The 22,936-nt window shown below is 39.2% G+C and overlaps 1 protein-coding gene across 1 annotated transcript in view; it reads left to right on the top strand.

Moving 5' to 3' along the window:
- The first annotated feature begins 10,952 nt into the window (after window positions 1-10,952).
- ofcc1 (orofacial cleft 1 candidate 1) overlaps window positions 10,953-22,936 on the top strand; it is a 92,128-nt gene continuing 80,144 nt past the window's right edge. Inside the window, exons 1-2 of the mRNA XM_036006289.1 lie at window positions 10,953-10,968; window positions 20,625-20,701. Of these exons, the coding sequence (XP_035862182.1) occupies window positions 10,953-10,968; window positions 20,625-20,701 (93 nt within the window). The remainder of the gene's footprint in view (window positions 10,969-20,624; window positions 20,702-22,936) is intronic.

Here is a 22,936-nt window from a genome sequence, read left to right as displayed (position 1 = left end):
TATGTGAATGTATAAATGACAGAAGGGCAAAGTCTAAAATTTAAAAATGTTCTCTTCATTCTATTCCATTTCATTTTATCTGGGCTAAATTGCCTCAGGGGCAAAAAAGATCTTTAACTTTTCATATCGTGTTACTCAGATACTGTCTTCACACTGTACAGAGAGTTTTCATATCTGAATTATTCTAACTCTGTCTTTCAATATTAGTAGCTTTTCGGTATATTTGAGAGGGTGCATTGTATATCATACTACAGAAAAGCATAAATCTGTGGCATCAGCCAATGATAAGACAATTTAAATGATCAGGTTCATGATATCATTTCTGAGGCAAAGTTTAAAAGAAGGATATCCGTTTACATCTCACTTACACATTTTCCTAAGAACTCCCACATGCACTTCTAACTGCTGTTTTTACTGCCTCCTGTCTGGGCTTTCAGGTCACCTTTTACCTTTAATTACATCCATCTGTCTGCCCCTGCATCCCTCCATCCATCTATTCATTCTTCCTATTTTACCTTTTGGGTCCTGAATGGTTCAACCAAATTTAAAAGACCTAAGTTGTCTTATGTTAAGTCTTTTTGCAGCAGTAAAGGCCTGTATTTGGTCTTATTACTTGGGTATGTGTTACTTCATTACAATTAAGACACTGGTATGTAGGATGTTGATTACAAAAGTGAAGTATTTGTGTGTCCTGAACCTTACCACCTAGGAATCCAAATGCACAATATATTATCAGGTTCATAAAGTAGAAGCCAGGCCTGTGACACATTTATGACTTTGTATTCATACATTCGGCATTGTCATAAATAATATGGTAGGGAAAGAATGCTGTGAACTGTGGGACTTGAAGGTTGGAGTTATAATCACAGGCCTGGGCAGGCCAATGACTTGGTTCCTTGGAAAGCAAATTTACAGTTTCTGTTTCTGTAGGGCTATCTGTTGTGTGTCGAACCAAAATAAAGCAAATTTACAGTTTCTGTAAGCATATCTGTTATATGTCGAACCAAAATAAAGCAAATTTACAGTTTCTGTAAGCATATCTGTTATATGTCGAACCAAAATAAAGCAAATCTACAGTTTCTGTAGGCCTATCTGGTTTGTGTCGAACCAAAATGTGTTTTGTTGTTTCCCCCTACCACTGCTGTTTCCACTCTGCCTGCCTCTCTCTCTCTCTCTCTCTCTCTCTCTCTCTCTCTCTCTCTCTCTCTCTCTCTCTCTCCCTCTCTCTCTCTCTCTCCCATGTCATGTCTCGTCTCTCTCCCATAATCCACACTGTCATCAACAGATTCAGATTTAAGCTTCCATTTCATCCTAGAGGCCACGGAAGATGAAACGTAGATGCTAGTTTTGCTCATAAATGTCTCGCTAAGTGCTGATGTGCCAGAAGCCCTCCTTAACTGGTTGACTGCTGCCTTAGAAGCCTTCTTTGCAATACCAGCACACACTCTCTCATATTCTCTGTAGAACATTTGCACACATGACTTGTACCCCCTTAATCTTAAAAAAAGCAGATGAGTTGGTTTCAGATTGGATTTATCTAGAGATAATATCATTGGTATGCATGATGTTGGGAGGGGTGGGGTTGGAAAAAACAGAGCTTGTGAGGTAACCTTCCTGCCAGCCAGTGAACCAACCAGCCAGCCAGAGAGCTTACATTGCTGAAAGGCACAACGAGGAGACTCACTTATCCCCACCTGCTTGTCAGGAGACCTACAGGTACCTGCTAAAGCAGCCAGCCACTAGAATAAATGTTGATGATGTTATCATGTGTTTGTATGTTTGTGTATGTTTGCATGTGCATGTACAAGGTAGTGAGTAAAAAAGAAGTAAGAGTATTTGTGAGATGGTGGAAATAAAAAATGAGCCTGAGAGCAATGATGTGAGTTTGTGATTGTGCAAAGGACTGCACCAAGCAAAAAAACAAAAACAGAAAGAAGACCTTTTTTTGGGGATTTAGTCCAATACATATTATTGTTAAGCAATCATAAGGAAAATGCTACCTGAGCATCAATGATATTTACAGTATGACGGAATAAAAGGAGACAGATCACAAATTACACAGACAGATAGATAATAAGACAAATGCCAACACACAAGCTTACAATACATACATCCCCTGTCATACATCTGAACACAACTCACCTGACTCACCTGGGGCACGTTCAGCCCGACAAAACAGAGCAACACCTTTATTTAAACTTAAACGGGGGTGAGTTGAACACCCTGTTGTGTGCGCAAGCGCTCTGCCTTTTTATTACCACGAGTTTTACACACCCGTCTCTGCTGATTAGGTATCACCTGTGACACAGCCAATAAACGAGAGACACACCCACAAAACGAGAGAAAACATACCTCACAGCCTTTTGCAAACCGTTTGACATCATTCCGACGAAACATGTCATTCAACCCGGAAACCGTGGCAAAACAGTGCACAACGTTTTGAGATTGAACGTGCTAATGTAGTTTAACACTATAAAACGACATCACTTCCTCATGTTTCTGTTACAAAAAACACAACACAACACTGAACTCAATGACAATCGCTGAAGCTCCCCTGAAACAGTTGAAGACTGCAGCAGTTTAAAAAAAATGTAATTATTTTCCTAAAGAACCATCAAGATTTCCTAGGAGTTGGAGGCTGTATGAACATCCTGTCTTTTTAGACATCATGTGTCCTTCTTACTGCTGTTATAGAATATTGGTTACTGGGCATGCAAAAGTGTACAGTGCACAGGTGTAAACCGATACTGGGAAGAATGCAGTGAAATTATAATAACTTTTTTTTATTGTAATAAAGAATAATAAATTAAAAAAAACACACAGGCGTCACAAGGAGTCTGTGTGAAATTCTAAACTGACTTTATCTTTCTTGTCCAAACTTGAAAGCACTCAATTAAGATAAAATGGGGTTGCAAAATTATAGCAAACAGTTTTGTACCGCTACCCTCCTCCCCTTTAATAAACCAGGTTAGTCTTCTCCTTGACTCAAGTTGTTTAATGACCATAGCTAATGCCACTGTGCTCTGCCCTCTCTTTGTCTTGTCTGTGTAGCCAGCCTAATCACTGCTGACAGTCAGCTTTGCTCTTTTATTAGCTCTGCGTCGCTTGCAATCAGTGACAGTGAAGTCAGGCAGCAGGAAGGGCTTGTGTGAACTCAACACCCACTCGGACTCAACGTTTAGACTTGCACACACATGCATGCACGCACGCACACACAAACACACACACACACTCACTCACTCACTCACTCACTCACTCACTCACATGAATGTGTGTATGTGCATTTTCACAAGAAAACTTGCACTCTTCCGAAGCCAAGTCAACAAACACACGACCTCTCACACACACACAAATGTATATGCACACATTTGCTTAGCACATAAAAATCACAAATGCAAACACAGGCATGCATGCATGTACACATTTCTCTGTACACACATACTTGCTTTTAAAAGAAGTGAAACAGCCTCAACAAGGCAGCCACTGGCCTCACTGTATGTGGGTCAGGCCCATGCAAAGCTGTATTGATTTTTGTCTGTGTGTCTGACCGTGTGCTGCCATGTTAAAAAAGGCTGACTGCTAATACGACAGCTAGCAAGCACATCTCAAAACACACGCACTCATTCACAGACGAGAGGTTCCACAGTTTGCCAGCTTCTTCTTGTCAGTGCCCCACGAATTGGCAGACAATGGACTTGTTTGATAAAGAGGAGGGCTGACATTCGAACGGGCAATTTGTGAGCGGCGGGGCGGGAGAAAGGGACGGGGGGGGTCAGGAATTTGCTTCACTCTCTTTAAAGAATGTAGCGTCACCCATATGTCCGTCTGCCCTGGTGCATACTCGATGGAGTGGAAGGGCAGGGATGCGAGAGTGCTCTCTCCCTTTTACTTTCTCTCTCTATTTCCAATCTACTTTGCAGGGCTGTCAAGCCTTTCTCCCCACTCTGGTGCAGAGCAAAAGCTTAATGCTGTTTTGTCTATTGCATTAAACCATGCAGCGGCCATTTAGGACACAATGTAGGCCACAGCAGAGAGAGAGAGAGAGAGATGGCTTTAAAACCTGTGCCATCCATAGTTGAGGTCAGGGCAGCGCAAAGCTCAGTCACAGTGAAATATTCCCAACATTTTAAAAGCTGAAATGTCATTCATCCTAAATAGCCAGCACCCATCCTTCCTTCCAGTAAATGACCTGCACGCTTCATTTAATTGCTTTTGAACTAGCCCTTATTAATCCCCTTGACTGCAGGTTCGCACCTCATATTTACCACAGCTGACCTTTTGACCCTAGCCACTGGCTAACATCTAATGTTGAAAATTGGCTAATTTGTGAAATGGCAGAATTTGGGGGTAAAGACCACTTAGAGCTAATGGCTGGCTCATCTGAATATAAGCACCATGCTCAGGGGAGGGCAAGCGCGGGGCAGCAGTGCTACCAGTGTTGGTAAGGTGTATTTGCGAGAATTGCCCATCTGAAAGAAGCTAGATATTTCTCCCCCTAACATCAATCTGAATAGCTAAGACTTTCACTGCCTCCATTATCTTGCCATTCGTTATCCTTGTATGCTGTAGGCTTTTTCTCAATTACAGCCATTTATGGTTTCTGGAGTAATTACATCAAAGTCGAGTCAGTTACCTGTAAGGTGTGTTCTACTGTAAATTAATTTGGAAGTTTCTGTCTTACTTCCTTTTCATTTGGTAGTAATGGGCTGTACTTGATCTTATACAAGGCAACCAGAGGGCTGAATGAATTCTGAGGCAGGAAACTGACCTCACAAGGGATGGAGACTGAATTTCAAGAGTTCAGAGCAATTTCAATTAAAGCCGGGAGACAGAACATGATATGTGACAAGCAATGCCAGACAAGCATATTGTACGAAGCAGGTACATGCAAAAAAGCTAGTAGATTAGAGCTTATTGTCTTTGTACAAACATATACAACACATATAGTGTTGGATATTTTATTTTATAGATTATATGTTTTATTTTACTTTTTCATTAAATAACAATAATACAGTGTATTTGTAAGAATGAATGTTTTATGTTTTGTTTCATGTAATGGACTGAAAATGAATTCTGCAGCCCACACTTTATATCAAAGTCTTGAAACTGATTTGGATGCCAATTCAAGGTATTTTCATCAATGATTTAGAAAATACATGCAAGGAGTTACTTACATGTAATCTGCACATTAACATTTTTGACTTGACAACTTTTTAACTTGATCTGGCATGTCTTTTCCTGCAAGATGCAATTAGATAGCAAATTGTTGTTAAATTGATACAGCACATTTTCTACGAAATGACATAAGAAATGTGTACAATTTCAGCAATACCTGAGAATCCTAATTTATTCCTGCCTACTCTCCTCTCTACTCACTGTAATTTGAGTATTAGATGTTTCGCTTTCTCTGTTACCTTCAGCATATTTAGCCAGCCCTTCATTTGCACTCGTCGTTAAGGCTAACAGCTTATTCAGCCTGTTTATGGATGGCCCCTCAGAGCTAAATTAATAGAAGAGGCTTTGGGGACCAGAGAGGCAAGTCATAAGCAAGACTGTAATGCTCATTTGCAACGTAGAGGCTAATTACCAATTTGCCACTCTCCAATCTTGTTTTATAATATGTTCACGGCTCAACTTCTTTTGTGTTCTGGTGCCTGCGAGCTATGTATGACTTTTATACAACAGAGGATGCTTTGCTTCTGTCTTCTTCATAACTTCATGTGCTGGAGATATTGAGCTCTTAGACTTGCCCCACACAGGCCCACATCTAGCACTTGCTCATGTGAGAATGGTGCTGTGATTGCCTTCAGCTTTGACTGCCAAAGAGAGAAATAGAGTAGGGAAATAGAAAAAGAGCAGAGACACAAAGAGATACTGTAGAGATGACAAAACATTGAAGTGAAAGGGCTCAATTGAACGCCAGTCATCACTCTAAGTTACTCTACGGTGATAAAGCTGCAAAAAAAGGATCACTGTGCTTCCCATTTAAAGTGGGTTTAATTGAGATTCATAAAGGAAAGAGAAAAGTGAACTTAGATAAAGTTATTGTAAGACCAAATCCAAACATTAGGCTTTAAAACTTAAATTTTTTTTACAGTACAAATCAAGACAGGTCAGGTAATCATGGGTCATTAATACTAGTGCAAAACACGTGCAACTGACAAAGCAGTACAATGCTTTGAGACAGTTACATAAATGTTCCTCCATTGTTGAGTGTTTCCTCGCCCATCAAAACCCTGAGATGACAGAAACAGAATCAAATGCAATGTGCAGGATTTACACTATTTCAACACATTCATTGTTTAAAGGGCCCCAACCAATAATGTCACATCAGTTCCTCATACAAAAGGGTAGTCTGATCTCTGAGACACTTTGGAATAAGACACAAGCAACTAAAGAATTAGCAAGCCTGAGCTACACTGACATCATGCATCACCTGTATTAACATTGACGTGTGTCTTTTATGGACTTTTCATCTCTGGTTAAACAACTTCAATAAAGTAACTGTTAATGCTGTTCATCACAAAGCAAACAGACTGTACCAACAAAGTCTCTGGATTATCTGGCTTTAAAAACTGCACTCTTAAAAATCCAACAAGTATCAGTTTTGAACACTTGCACTCAGTAAAGGGAAATAGGCTATAATAAATAATATATGAGAATACTAAACAATCATAATGTTAAACACATGCAGGGCCCTTTGACACCTGCCTTGTTGTTCCAGACATTCTGACTTTTCAGAAAGAAAAGAACAGTACAGATCCGAACAGCTGAACCTTGGTCCGAAAGAAAGAGGTGGTCTTCGTCCAGGTCAAATTGAACTATGGTTCTATTAGTTTCTAGTATTAAACTTTTTTTTGGATGGTTAGGACTTCCAGACCAATAACAGGAAGTTCTGGCAGGCTGTCAGAACCGGAAAAAAGAAACGCAAAAAAATAAGCACATGGGGAGAGAAGGAGACCAAATGTTTATGTGACCCTTGGTCTGACGACTTGATAAAGAGTCAGTTGGATACGAGAGGACGGGAGAGCAATTCTACCTAAAGCTACCTGCCAAATTGACAACACACCGACTTCAGACACACACTGGTCTTTGGTCTCACTGAAAGTGATAATGTTGATTTTCTAATTAATAATATAAAATAATAAAGTACAACCCATTTCAGCCACATTACAGTTCTTCTCCTTAGAACCTCCAGTGGACATTTGTTTTTTTAAACTCTGGCAGAATATAGGGTACCTGACAGTACTTATTTGTGGCGCTGCAAAGACGTGGCCAGAGGTACGTGGATCCCATAACACTAGGTTGAAAACATCAGTGTGGTCTCCATCTGCAGGTTCAAACTCCTCTGAGACGTTTTAGCTGAGTTATGAGTCACTTCCTGTTTGGTGAGTTGATAAAATGTTTTTACTCTTCGTTCTAAAAGAAAACAGTTGGGAGTGATTTCCACCTCTGAAGCATTTTAATGAGTTCAGGTACAGGCTTTTCACAATAAGAGAATCCTGTATGAAACAGAAAATCAAATGGCAAAGATGTAAACTCTCAACCTTCAGACTGTGGAACAGTTTCCCTGCCAACTGAGCTATCAGGACTCTAAAAGACCATCTAAATATTTCAATTAAGGTTAAACTTCACAGAGTCGGTTGACATCTGTGAAGTAGGTTTCAGGTTATTTAATAGATAGATAAATGTATTACGTTTTTAACAGCGTAAAATACATAATGTAATGGGTATGACGTCATGACCCTGGGAAAGGAAAAGGTTATTTAGGGACACCGGTTTCAGGATCAGAATCAGGATGTGCAGCGGGGTGTACATGTGTGAAGGCCAAACATTTTGCCTTGCGGTAGGTGCAGTGTTCATTTAAATCTACAGCACGTGAGAGTGTGTAAGAAAAGTTGTTCAAAGTAAAGTCTTTTTACACTGTTTAGGCTAAAACAAATATAGCCTAGCTAGCTAATGCTAAAGGAAATTACCTCATTTATTCTCATGTATTTCATGCTGTAAAGCCTGTTTTATACAGTCTATGTGTAAAGCCTGCAAGCACACAACACACCTGCTCTCCAACTTGAATAATAAGACAATGACAGTGTATTATTTCTGGGAGTTACGCTGGGTTTTCACCAGTGGTTTTCACAGGCAGATTTCTTCAACTGCAACTCCATTAATGTTCTGCAAAAGTTGACTCTGAGTCATTTTGGAGAACAGGCAGAGCAGTGAAGCACTTTCACCACTGTCAGCATACTTCGCTCATACAGTTGTTCAGGCCCGGATTGGCTAATTCCGATGGGCACTCAGTGATGGCACTGGTTTGAAATCATAGTTGAATATCATGGATGCTCTCCCTAGGCTACTCGCAGCACTCTTTTTATTTATTTATTTTTTCTTGCAGCCCACCGTGCTCTACATTCATGCAGCCCATGTGCAGAGTGCAGCCTGCTTAATGATGACGTATTTACAGCACCTTGCTAAGTAACAAAAACATACCGTCACCTCGTACACTTCAGTCAGCAATGCTTGTTGGAGGATGTGACCGCGAGCAAAAATAAGCTTTAAAAACCGATAATAGAAAGCGCAAAAACGGCACTGAAAAGGTGACAATTAAAAAAGTGACAATTAAAAAAGCAAAGCTCTAGAAAGTGATGTGGCCAGATGTGCTAAACTGAGCAACTTTTTTTTATTAAACCAGCGAGAGTGAAACGCCAATGAAGACGATGAGACTGGTAAGCTAAGCTAGTTAGGAGCAGTGCAGGATGCTAGCAATCAGATTAGTTACAGTATTGATCCATTATGACTTTCATCATTGAAATAAGGACAGTAAATATACAAAGCCCATGACTAAAAGGGAATAGAATGTCATGTAAAATAGTATTCAAAGTGCAATACATTTTATTTTATTATTATTCATTTCATTTTATTTCATAATTTCATTTATTCTTTTATTTAATTTCAAGGTTTGGAATGTAAACATTACATTGTGTTGTAAAGAATAATATTGTTAACTTTTCTAATAAATCTATATTTTGAAACTGAATTGGAAATGATATTTTACAAAAATACACTGAATGACAAGGCTGTAGAGAACAGTGCGCTATTACAGACTTATATACTAAGGTTTTAATTACATTATTTTAATATAGTCAGTCGTGAAGTAAAGTGGGCTGGTCTAAGGCATGAAACTCAAGGGCTGAAAATGAGTCCCACTCCGGCCCTGCCGCTGTTCTTATAGCGAATGAATTGAACCACTCTGCTCTGCCGGTATTGAAGCTGCCTGTTAAAACCTAGCGTTAGCATTAGGACAAAACTACTGACTATAGTTGCTACTGTTCTTACTGAATCATACAGTGGCTGGTGTAGATCTTCCACTGATATGAATGTTAATTTGAAATGTAAAAGTTGAAATATAAAACATCCAACAGGTTACATGAGACAAACAGAAATACAATAGTTAACTTCTACATCTAAATGTGTCCTTGCTTTGCCAGTGCGTTAATATGTCAGTGCACACACAGTAGTAAACTTAGTGTTGAATCATTAACTGTAGGAAATAGATCATTAAAAGTTCAAAAGAGATCTAGGTTAAACTCACAGAGTGAACATTACACCCTTTAAAAAACTTAAAAGGCAAGAGGCAGAGGACGCAGTCTATGAATAGTCCAATGAGCTTGCTGCTGCCTAAGGGTCAGCGTTGCATGTCCATTGAAGACGAGCCGAGTGGAGTTGGTCATTGAAGATATTTACATTTCAAACATTTGGCAAGATATTAAGACGGATGTGTGGGTTACCTAGTGACCTGGTCCATCCAGGTTGATCTCATTTAAGGCTGTTACAGCAGGAGTCCAACGTGGACAAAGTATTTCCTGGTATGTAAATTCAAACAGGCTCACATTCTTGTGAATAATCAATAAATAAGCATTTTTGAGCCGTTGACAAGCTTATAAAGATTCTGTTCTGTAGTGATTCCTAGTTTAGTCCTTAGTTTAAAACATTTTGAAAATAAGCACAGAATATTGAACGATTTTTTGGCTGCTGCAATGAATAACAGTTTTACCCAAATGAAAAAAAATAAAATCTTGTTCTACATAGCGGCTCCTCAATAAATGATGCCCAGGCATATTGTTTTGCCTGTGGCAGTGTCAAATGTTTTACAGTCAGAAAATGAGAGTGGAGAGTGACAGGAAATGTGAAGGCAAGATGTATTAACATGTATCAAAAGCTGGATTTTGACGTAGAACACTACAACACTTGGTTGACAGGTTGGACTGTGGGAAGACTTAAGGAGTGAATTGCATCTAGCAGTGGCAATGTCTAAGCTATTTCCCACTGCTGTGACAAGCAGTAGGCCTAATTGGTTAGCAAGCACTTTTTGGGTGGAATTCATTAAAAATAAAATCAGCAGTGATCAGACCCCAAAAACTAGAGACCAGAGAACGTTTGAATTAACCTCTCACTCATGTCTGTCTTGTGAAAAAAAGTTTCAGTGGTAAAAGTCCCATTCATTTTTTCAATAGACAATGTTATGTGACTGACAGCTGGAGCACTTTTATGACTGATGGACATCAAAGTCTCTAAGTTATACAAAAAACAATAACTGCTTTAGAAAATATCTGCTATTTGATACAAAGTAGAAGGTACAAGCCTGTGTGCATAGACATGTAGAGATATGATCTCAAAATGCACTTTGGGAGCCGTATTTATGCTCCAAAGTGCATTTTGGCAAGAAGCAACAAATCACAGAGCTTAAATTTATGTAATGTGCCCTGCTAACGGAAGGAGGAAGCAGTGGCTGCGTTCTCATTGTCCGAGGGACAGGGTCATAAAAATAATCTTTCATTACATGTTGTTTTTTTAATGATAATAAGACATTTCATTTTCGTTAACTGATTACATTTTTATGATAATTAAAATATACAAAACAAGCTTATGCATTTATAAGGGCATGAAGATAAAAGATGAACAGGAACACAGGTAAATATGTGCATTATCAGTAGTCTATAACTTGCTTATCCTTCATCCTCCACCACATCAGTCCCCCTTTTTTCACCTTGTTTGTCAAAGGCATCACAATTGTTGGGCTTTTTAAAGAAACTTTGGATACTCAGCTGCCATGACATTTAGCATTTTTTTTACATTTTGTATTTTTTGGTATGGAAGCCTCGCTGCCAAAATTCACACTATCTGATCTCGTGTTTCCCGATAAAATATAGCCTATAAATAGAAGAAAATATTCCAAAAAAGAAATAAAATATTCAAAGAAAATATTTGGTTAACGCGACCTCTGGGTGGAAGCCAAAGATTATGCTGTTGAGAATACTCTCAATACAATCTGCAGCTTTAATGAATCTAGTTACAGTTTCAGGCCAGTTTTGGATGAATTTAGTGTCTATGGCACAATTTTTTTGTGCAATGACGAAAGTTTTAAATATGCTACAGCTCTGATTTGGTTTTGTTGATTGTCTGATTTGTTGGGAATGGTCTGAGAGAGCCGTGTGGAGGCAATCCTAGCCCCCTGTTTTTCTCAGTATTTCGAGTACAGCCCCTCAAAGTATAACTCTCTGGTGATGAATGACAAAGTTTACTTGGAATATCAAGTTGTTGACCATCCATCATAAAATTTATCTGGTCACTGTTTAAAAAAATAACAGCATTTACTCTGACTCTTCAAGAACAAACACCACTCTAAAGCCTGTCAGGTTTCAGTAGCTACAACTGCAACTACTGCCACTATTACAGAAGCAAACCTATAATGTCATTACACCACCTCTAGGGAATTCAAACTGTTAAGTAGTTAGGGGTGCCTATCACCCTACTTTTCAGCAAATGACAGGCATATGTCTCATAGAGTTCATTGTCAAGTCAAAGATGAAGAGAGCTGCAAACTGATTGAATTAGGTTGGCTGACAAAACACCTACTTTAATTGTAAACTAATTTATTTAAAGTAGAACAACAGAATTTTTTTTTTTTTTCATTTAAACCATAAAGGCCTAATCTTCAAAATGTTTTAAAGATATTTCCCATAATGTTATTTCTTCATCTTCATATACTATCATGTCTTCATATGCGAGTCCAAGTTGGTAAAATCTCTCCCAGTCACTGGAAATGCATGTTTGCACTTTTGTGTTATTTTAGCAGTCCAAATAAGATAACCATTTGTAAATATGAGAATTACTGTGAGGATTACCAGAATAGAAATCAATTGATTAGATCAACAAAGCATCAGTATCCCCATCAATATCACCCAGTTTTTCATGTATCGTGTGAGTCATCAAAGTGCGGCTCCTGTAATAGATAGAGTCAGACTCATCTCTCTGCCCTTGTAAGTTAATACCTCAGACTGTATTTCATACCATATCCTAAACATACCAAGCCTTTGAGCCACTGACACACCACCCCCTGTGGCCTCTTGATCTTTAAACGGGATCACAAGACCTTCACTGTGGGGTGACATCACTGCATCTCAGAATGAATGACAAAGAAAGAAAGAAAGAAAATATATTTATAGCGCAAAGTTTCATTCCGACAATTGTCTAATTTCCTCAAGCGTTTTATGCGTGAACTCACAGTCAGTATGCTCATCAAAGGGGAAGATTCACTGCCTGTCACAAGGCACATAATACATCCTTGTCATAGAGGAGTTAGTTGCATGTAAGATGCCCCTTGTTGGTCAGCAAGATGTTTCTCAAACACTCCCCCCTTGCTCTCAATTTCTCTTCTGAGATCATGCCCTAATGATGACCCTAGGCCTACTTTTAATCACTATTTGCATTGCCCTTTTAACAATTATTCCACTCCTCTACACAATTTTAACTCTCGAAGCATGAGATGGATTCCTGTGATTGTTAAATGCCTAATAGACACAATCTTTTGGGGCCACATCAGTATTTTCCTTACAAGATGTAATGTATTGAAAGGAAATGATGGAACATTTAGAACTATTGCCTACTATGGCTTTTCCTTTACTTATTGCTTAAAGCTATAGTGCGTAGTTTCTGTCTCCCCCCATGAGGAATTCTAAGTAATGACAGCAAAACTCTCGGCGCGTCCACATGATACAAGCCTTCCGTGATCGAGCACCACCCCTCCTCCACATAGTTGCTAGTAGCCAAAGAGGACACGGGGAATTAAAAAAAACATGACGGACTCTTCCGAAAAGGTAATTATCTTCACTCGAGTTTCTGCGGGGGAAAGTCACAGGACTACACCATTTTCTGAACATAGCCATACTGAGAAATACAGGGAGAGTTGTGTGGAGATGATAGACTCAATTAGCTTTGTAGCAACTCATTTGGCAATGGCTTGAATGTAACGGACGTTTATTAATATCAAAACGTTACGCACTAAAGCTTTAAGTTGTATCATGCAAGGCAAGCTGGCTTCCACAGCACTTGCTCCCAAGTTGAGGTTTCGCATACAAGCCCTATTTCTTTTCTTTTAAATGTCACTCACTCCCACTCTTACAAGGCTGCATGAACTCTGTGGTCAAAGACAAAGCAAAGCAAGCGTAGAAGTATAGGAATAGATTTAACCAAAAAGTCAAAATCTACAGTAACTAAATGACGCCGACTCTTCATTGAAAACCAAAATCCAGAAACAACCATGCTTGATAAGTAGATGTAATAGTTTTCTGACAGAACTACAGTTGTAGTGTACACTTATTAGCAATAGTTTCAATGTGTCAATTCTTTAAAAGCATGTCAGAATTTGTAAGTATATATCTATATATATATATATATAGATATATACTGTAGATGACTTGTGACTGTAAGAACTATTTGTCCTTTGCCCTTTTGAAATATAATTTTGAAATATGACATATATACATTGTATTAACTCTGAGATTTCTATGTACAGGTCCAAGAAAAGGTTTCTGGTGCTGCAGCATCACGTTCATGTTTGAGTAATCTATATGTGAATAATAAAGTAGCCTTCAAGGTTTATGTATTTTCCCCTTCACAGGCGGTGTTATTAATAGCTTCATCTCTCTTGCCGCCTTAAATACAGGATGAAATATTTTGACATGTTCATAGCAGAGAGAGGGAGGGCCAGGCCAAATAAACATTTGTTTTAATTAATCATTTGATCGTGAATTAACGGTATAGCGTTACCGCCCACTGGCCTTTCTCTTTAGCTCTGACATCACCTTGAGTCAAAAAGTATGCCCCCTGTAAGTCACATCTGTGTCTATTTAGGGAAAATCTTTACAGAGATAAATTCTTTTTGAGCAGTGAAGGATGAATCTCCTGTGTTTTCTTTGACCTTGTGAGCAAACTACAAAAAGTGGAGCAATCGATCGCTACCCTCTGAAGATACCGCAATATTGTATTTTGGAATGAATGAAAAAAACAGAAGTCAAGCCAGATGAACAGCTGTATTGAGATAAACCGTCACCCCATATGCTGAGGGAAAACAATCTCTGCATATTATGGAGAGTGAAGATGAAAAAAAAATACACTTAATCAACTAACATTGATATTACTTCTGGCAATTAGGAGCATGCTGGTAATGATATGAGTTTTCAGCTGTAAATAATTATGCTGCCTGCGGGCCATACTTTAATTCTCGACTGTATCTATAAACAATAATCAAACCAACAGCAGCAGGCTAAAAGTTGGAGATGTGTGGTTTGCAGAGCAGCGGTTGAGGAGCAGCTTATTGAAGCCCTGTGGTGACGCCGGTAGTCAGGCTCACCTTCAGGTGCTCTCTCATCTGTGCACCAACGCACAAATGCGCAGCTCTATTGATCAGCGTGGATGCGTTAACACACATGCAGGTGCACACAAAGCACACAGATATGAGCTCATATCCAATAGCATAGACACAGGGTTTTGTGCATGCAAACTAACAAGCACTAGGCCTATACATGCACATTAGGGTACCAGGATACAGGGCTGTAGTACTCGAGTCCGGTCTTGGTCTCGATTCGTTTTTTCTATGGTCTCGGACTTGTCTCGGACTCGCTGGTATTTGGACTTGGACTTATCTCGGTCTCTGTCACTAGTCTTGCCAAATATGGCTTTTGGTCTCGACCGAGTCCAGGTGTCTTTATTATGTTTATAATAATATTGGAGGGAAAGTGAAACACAGCTTGGACGGGGATGTTGTTCGGCTTTTCACAAGTTTAGACAGATGGCTAACGCTACGCAGACGTTTGCTAACGTTAGCGCAACAACGCTAGCCTAGCCTGCTAGGTAAATATTACGACTGCCTTCGGAGTTTCCTATATCTGCGTCCACGTTGTCGACATAAGACCTGTGGCGTTAGTGCTCCTTTTGTACCATCATTTTATTGAATGAAATATGAAGCTTCGCTCCTACGAGATGGGTGGGTTTTTATTACGTTACAAACAAAGCTAACTGGCTAGAGTTAGCCTGTACGTATGCTAGCGGACATTAGCTAGCTAGCTAACGTTACCGAGCCAGCCAGCAACTTCGGCAGTAGAGTTTCGGCGAGCTAACCACGACAGTATTGTCGCCCACAATCAACCTCTGCTGCTAAAAGCAGTCAACCTGCAGTGATGTTTGAAATGGAGACACACATATCGTGCCTTTTCCCGGAGATCCTGGCCATTATTTTAAGGCATAAACCAACTATAGGGGTACACTCTGTAATACTGGTCACTTCTTTTCTACACTACATCTGGAGTGAAGCTATATTGTCATGACAAATATATATTACTTGTATACATTGTTTACTTAATTATTTAAACGGTTCATTTATTTCTATTGGTTCCGAGAAATGAAAGCATTCTCATTCTATTTGAAAGTGCAGAATTTTCTAATTTACACCATGTGTTGGTTTGTATAATTGCATTTTGTTATTTACCAAAGAAAAACACTGCTACAAGTCCTAATGAAAATATTTCAAATAATTTATCAAAGCATCCGTCAAAACTATTACTTTAAAATTGCTTTTAGTATCTGAAAAGCAAAGCAAATTGCATGTGCCCAAGTTAAAACCTAACATGCTTAACGTGCATGTTTACTGCACTGCCGGTGCAGTATGTCACAATTTAAAAAGAGGAAAGAAAGAAAATAAACGTATAACAAAAGAGTGAGACTCGACAGGTAACTTTTATTCACTGTCAAACAGGAAGCGGCAGCCTGCTGATGTATACGGACTAAGATGAAGTGCATAATTAAGGAAACATATGAAAGCCGGCACTGGGCCCGAGATTAATTAGTTGCGTGTCAATACCCTCATCAATATCCGATTAACTAATGACACATGGCCCAATGAGGGCTATTGATCTGCTCCAAGTCTGCTGTGTTAATAGGTTGAAGCTGACATTCAATGGGAAAGCTGACAGAACACTGTGAGGAGAGTTTTGCAGCGTGCAGGGCCCTAAACAGCAAAATCAGAAATGTCCCCTCAGTCCTAAGTAGTCAAATCACATTTGTGTAATGTGGTCTCACAGGATTCCAGTGATTGCTGTGACCACAACTGAACTTATTCGGGTTTGCTAGAATTCCCATCCTTTTAGTGATAATTAAAAATGACCCCAAAGGACCAAGGACTCAATCTAGATTAATGGTGATGGAATGGCCAACATCATAAGTTAGCCTCTTTATGATAATGATTGTAATGATAATAATGAACACTTGGATGAAGGATGAACAATCCCCTGTCCTGGAGTTGAATCCCTATACAGGTTAATTAGGTAAGATAACATCATTAGCCACTCTCATGCCTGCACAGAGAATTAATTGGATAAGATGGAGATTTAGGTCTATATTTAATCGCATAAACGATCAACGACAGCTTAACCAGGTAATGGGAGGTCCAAATCGCTGGGCATCTTATTTAGATCACATTTTAGCAGCTTAATGAGCAAACAAAGGATCCCAGTGGTTTGTAATGTAGGCGTTGTAAAGATCCACTTTGCATACACTGTATTGATTCAAATGTGAATGAATGATGGATTACTGTGCCTTGTTAACTTCTGATTGTTTGCAGCATTGTAGCATTAATCACAGAGAGATTGTAATACGGGTCACTTGAACGCACAGAACAAATTTCACAACACCAATCGTAAACTTTATACAAAATGAAACAAAGACAAATTTTTTTTACAAAACAAAGAAAGACTATTCATTGCTATTACATATGAGCAATCTCTCTTCCTCAGTTGAAAAGGCCACCGATGGCCTGATGGCGTTGCAGTCATAAATAAAGCACAGTCTGACTGTTTGTTCAAAGGGATGCATTAGCTGTGATCTGTTCTAAGGGGGGACATTAGTGTTAATATGCCTTATGCCAAACGTGAGCGAACCAATCCGCCGGGTGTTTCCTACCTATTCTTCACAGCAGCTGTAAAGCTTGCTGGGTTGTCTTTGGATGGAAAATACATTTGTGTGCAGTTCCCTCTTAATAATGCATGGGGGCAACTTTTGTGTGAATTGTCATATACTGCATAATGGATGTTCACAAAGCAGTGTGAGCGCTTTACCTTCAGTTTGGGGGAGTTCATTGTAATCGGCACAGAGAGGTGATAAAGCAGCCTGTTTTACCAGTAATATCTCTGGCTCTGTTGAAACAATAAGTGAACATCTCTTTGAACGAGTGCTCTGCCACACTCCCCATTAATAATGAAACAGCATTTAAAACACAAACAGTGATGCCATCTGGTAGATGAGACTGTCACACAGACAAAACTTTATCTTGGCACAACTCAACGGTTATGGTTTTGGTAATGGCATGCATGTCAGATATTGCTCCTTCCCTGAATTTAAATGACACACAATTCCTACTGCGATCATTCAAGTACTATTTTCCTTTGCTAAACTTAATTTATAATATACGGTGTATATAACAGATAGTCAGGTAGAAACCTGAGATCTAAATGATGTATTTTATACTTTTGAGAGGTGTATAATCTAATTCAGACTTTCTCTTGCACTTTTGGTTTCAGTGAGTGAAAGTGAACATGAGGAGGTTACCCGAGACTACAAGTGCGTATGTGTGTGTGTGTGTGTGTGTGTGTTGTTAGGAACTGCATCACCTTGACGACTGAGGTGTAGCTGACCATGAAGAGGACGAATTCGGGCCTCATAAGGTAAAATACCTCTTAATCCTAAACAAAATCAACATGCATGTATACAGTTACTAATATAATGTGCTAGTTATTTGCAATAGATTTGGTTTATTATCCAGTAGGATCAAATTGCATTCCTAAGTAAAAAGTGTACTTAGAAAGGCATTACCTTCTGGAAATGTACCTGAGCAATGTACCCCTAATTTCCATAAATAAAATGCAAACAACTCAAATATACTCCACTGTTGTTCACTTCACAGTGCACTGCTGATAGATGCCTTTGTAAGTGTACTTTAAAGTGCAAAGAGTACATTTAGAGTAAATATGCATGCAAAACGTCTCCATTGCCCTTTTTCTACCCTTTTTGTCAGCTGCTTGAACTCTATGTCTTGAGGGAGACTTGCTGTTGTCAAACAATAAGAAAAGGCCTCTGTCCACAAGCAAATAAAATAGTCTTTGGTGCCTGGTGCCCTGTCCCTTGGTGACTATTGAATTACATCCCTTATCCATGTTCGCGGAGAAGAAAAAGAATGTCAAGCGAAGATTTCAGGTCGCACTATGCCATAGAAAAGGGGAAGTGCCTTGTCTAGTGCAACACAGACCCCACTGTCATTCTGGATTAAGGGTTGATTGAGCTTAGCTGACTAGATGACAGAGGAGATGGTCATTCTCAGGGCAGGAGAGAGAGAGAGATGGAAAAAAAACACGATGCAGGTCAAATATACTGGCATGTCATTTTAGAGGAACAATGTGTATACTTGCTTTCTTTATAACTTTTGTGTGATTTGGGCAATATTTTTTTTTGGTTCATAATGTCATTATGTGTAGACTATTTGTAGGATCTTAAATAACAACTTCCTCATTTATTAAAAAGGAGATTTTGGGGGGTCTGACAAAAGGCCAAGAAGCAATTGATTAAAAGAGGTATTATATAGAATGTTGCATAATTTTGAAAACCTTAAAACAGTGGTTTGTGTAGAGAAAAAAACACATTTAGAGGCATCATGCTGCAGCAATCAATTGGCAGCAGTGTCTTCTTTCTGCTGTTAAACTCTGACCACAGATGCTTATTCCTGGCATGTTGCTGAGATCAAACGAGGAAGCAGTGTTGTGGCGTACGGGTCAAAAACAAGTACATCTGCACGGAAACCCTGTATAGATGATTTTGCTGTGTGCTGGCTGGTGTTGGCAGTGTATATTTACATGGGTGTATTGTTTAGTTAAGCACATGAGGTATTTTTTTTTTTTTTACACAGCAGTGAACTCATACATGGCTACCTCTCTGGATTGATACTAACTCAAGTCCAGCAAGTACATCATACTCTGTATGACTTTAGGGGTTTGTTGCATGTACTGTAAAAAAAATAACTTTTGACAGAAAGCCTGAACCTCAAGCAGAAAAGTGACTCAACTATTTATGTGGTTAAAAATGATGCTGGCAATCTCATTGGTTAGGGAGCCAGTGTTTGGCAGGAGGCGTGCAGTTTTAACAACTAATTTACTTATTCTTCTCGCAGCATCACAATTTTACAGCCTACAAAACACACACACACACACACACACACACACACACACACACACACACACACACACACACACACACACACACACACACACACACACACACACACATCCCTATTAGTTAGCAACCCAGAAAAACAGTTCAGCAAATAAAAGACAGGAATTTGAGGGCTGTCTTTAATTCAATAAAATACACATGTTAAGGAAATGCTGCAAAGTAGCTCTTTATCTAAAAGTATTATCCTTCTTTTATGTGCTGGTGATAAGCGCCATTGGACACAAAGGCACAGCTGAAAATATAGCGAAGGAGTTTTAGCCTCCACAGTTGTTTACACAATCAAGTTTTTTTTTGTGGGCTGCGATAAGGTGCATGGATATCCTGTGGTCTTTGCCTAGTTAATGTGTACGGACCGCACACTGGCTCTGCTTTCACTGAGTTATTACGCCGAGTGTAATTTGAAACAATTACAAAAACACTGGCCCACTTGTTACAACACTCATTTTCCCTTCACATATACAAACCACAGATTCAATAGCTTTACATGTTTTTCAATCACACCCAGTGGAGCAGTGTTCAGTGTGAAAAAGTATAGCATTTCATCCCAGCTCGCATGGTATGGGATAATCTTTCACATTTTGCCTGGGGTTTGTTTTGCTATTTCAGCAGAAACTTGTGCAAGCCATGTGAATTACCATAGGAAAAAGACGATACAAATACCAAATGATATCAGATGTAAATGAATAAACTATTTGAATAATCAGGGCATATAATTTGTTATGTGTGATAATAAATGGTGTTTATTGTCCTTTATTTTACCAAGATGCATTGCAGAGATAACAGGTTAAAACACACAAGCAGGGGAGGATTTTGTGCTGCACAGTAAGCTATTAAAAGAGCTGTTTTTGTGCAAATTCCAGCTCTAATAACAGTAACAAACTTTGAGTTACAAGTCAAATTTAAAGTTTGTGTTTTAAGTCAATAACAGATTCTCCTCCCGTGCGGTTCAGATTCTTGGGAGCCATACAACTTTAGATTTATCTTACCGTATTTTCATACATTCTGTTTTGCAGGCCTTGCCATCATCCAGAGATCAGGGTCAGCCAGTGATGATCTTTTGCAGTTTGTGGAGATGGACACCTTTAGCAGTGTGAGTACAGTTTCACTTCTGGCCCCTCATAGCAGGCGTAGCTGAACACAAAGAGGTCAGGTCTTGTATACCTCCATCTCTCTCACTGAAGGTGCTGGTGCAGTCTGACCATTGACATTTAGCATTCCTCCGCGCTGCCTCTGGGTTCTCAATGGGGGATTGAGGGGTGCAGAGGCCAGTGCCTGGTTCTCAAGGGTAAAAACAAAAAGGCTCTTGAAAATCCCAAGGAGTTCCCATGATCCCAGGAAAGACCTTGATCCGACCTGTGTTAGATTTCCATTCCCCGGATTAGAGCACACAAAAAGAACATATTTGACTGATTTATTTTATCTTTTGCTCTGGATTTCAGACAATGGATCACAATGTTTTTTCCTTGACTGGCACTGACATATCTGGCATGGTGATTTGGCAGTAATGAGAATTTGTAGAAGTTTCACAGTTTAGTCCAGTTTTATTTCCATAATCATTCGGCATTCATGGCCTTCACTGACATTTCTAAGTCGGTGCAGAAGCTTGTAGTGACATTTTATGGTGGAAAGTTTTCAAAGTCATTTTTCAAGGTTTTTTTTCTCTAGTAACATACATAATCTGTTAGCATCAAAGAAGCACACATGCATAAATAATTGACTAATTCACTTAAAGGGGGGCAGCGTAGATTAATTAAGCTTGAATACTAATTATGTTTTCTGTCTACACCAACTGACGCCGTTGTTGTTTAAAAAGAAACTGTTTGGTGGGTCACAATTACCGTGCACATATATAAGCCTGCTCTATAAATTAAGATGGTTTCACATTTTAAGGGGCTCTGTGTGCCTTTGAAACAAAATGCTAACCTTATCTGCACTGATTAAAATAAAGATGCTTTGTAGATGTTTTCATTATTCTTATGACATTTCATTGATATGGCCATTTCTATTATGTTGATAGAACAAAAAGCAACTTTATAAACATGAAAATCAAAAAATAAACTTTTATGTCTTTATTGATTTAGCAAGGCATTCAGTCTCATCTTTATTATGTCTTTTTAATGATTTTATGACAACCCATCATAACAACCCATTATATTCACACATTAGACAACATGATTTTACAATATTTACTCACACATTTATTTACATTGACATTCTGATTAATGGTCAGGGATTTCTATGTAAAGCTCTTTAAACTCTTGTCATTTCCGGAAACACTCGTCCTTGACTCCTTTGCCTAGTGCACAGGGTGCTTGTCTGGAAATGGTAGCTTCAAGTAGCTCTGTAAATACGAGGTGCTGCCTGCGCTCCCCTGGCAAGCAGCGTGCACAGGGACAGAGGAAGACAGCTCAAAGCTGGGGCCTTGTTTACAGCTGCGTGGGGAAGAAAACAGGCAGACGTAAATGAGGGTTGACGGTTTCATGAAGCACAATTGGTTGATGGCAGATTCAATGTGACTGGGCTGAACTGGGCGATGATCCGTACAGTATGCAAAATTCACTTTCTAGCTGGTCTGTGCCCACCAGCCCCTAGCAGCGAGCAGTCTTCCCCAAGCCCTTCTAGCTATGCCTTTGAATGCAACAAGAACTGAACAAGGCATTGTTGTGCTCAATTCCTTTTGACAACAATCACATTCATAAAAGAAAGGAAGAAAAAAAAAAAATCTTTTTTGTCACCAGTTATAAATGATTTTTTTTCTCATGTTGACTGCAAAGTAAGACGTTTGTGTGTGCATTTTGGAAAGTGTGACGGCTTAAGGGGGCATAGATGCTTAGATGACAAGAGAATGAACTCAGGGGCCATGGCATTGTGCTACTCGTTATGTATGTTGTAATACACCCACATTTCTTGGCACATGATTTTTTGAGCAGCACCATAAATTTGATATATTTATGTGCAATATGAGAGGGAAATTAAATGTTGCCTGCACTTGGCCAGTTTACTCTGCGCTGCTATCACAGTAGTATTGAACAGCCATTCCTATCTCTACAAATCCAGTTTATTTCCCGAACCTCTATTATACTTTTTTTTTTCTCCTCAGGATTGAATTGTTGTTTATCATTTTAGAAATGCAACATCTGCATGTTCCATCCGGTTATGGCACATTAAACAACAGTCCTTGTATTACAAGGAGCATGCTGTCAATGTCAGTGGGGTCTAGGGAACGAGATGAGAACCAGGCATTTGTCTTAGCTCTCGAGACAGAGAGGCTCACATGGTGCTGTGTGGATTAGATTTCTAGTGACAATGACCCAAAGCTTTAATC

Source organism: Sander lucioperca, chromosome 1 (assembly GCF_008315115.2).
Source record: "Sander lucioperca isolate FBNREF2018 chromosome 1, SLUC_FBN_1.2, whole genome shotgun sequence".
In the NCBI taxonomy this organism is placed as follows: Eukaryota; Metazoa; Chordata; class Actinopteri; order Perciformes; family Percidae; genus Sander; species Sander lucioperca.
The sequence above is the reverse complement of the archived record's forward strand: the minus strand, read 5'-3'. Positions and strand labels throughout refer to the sequence as shown.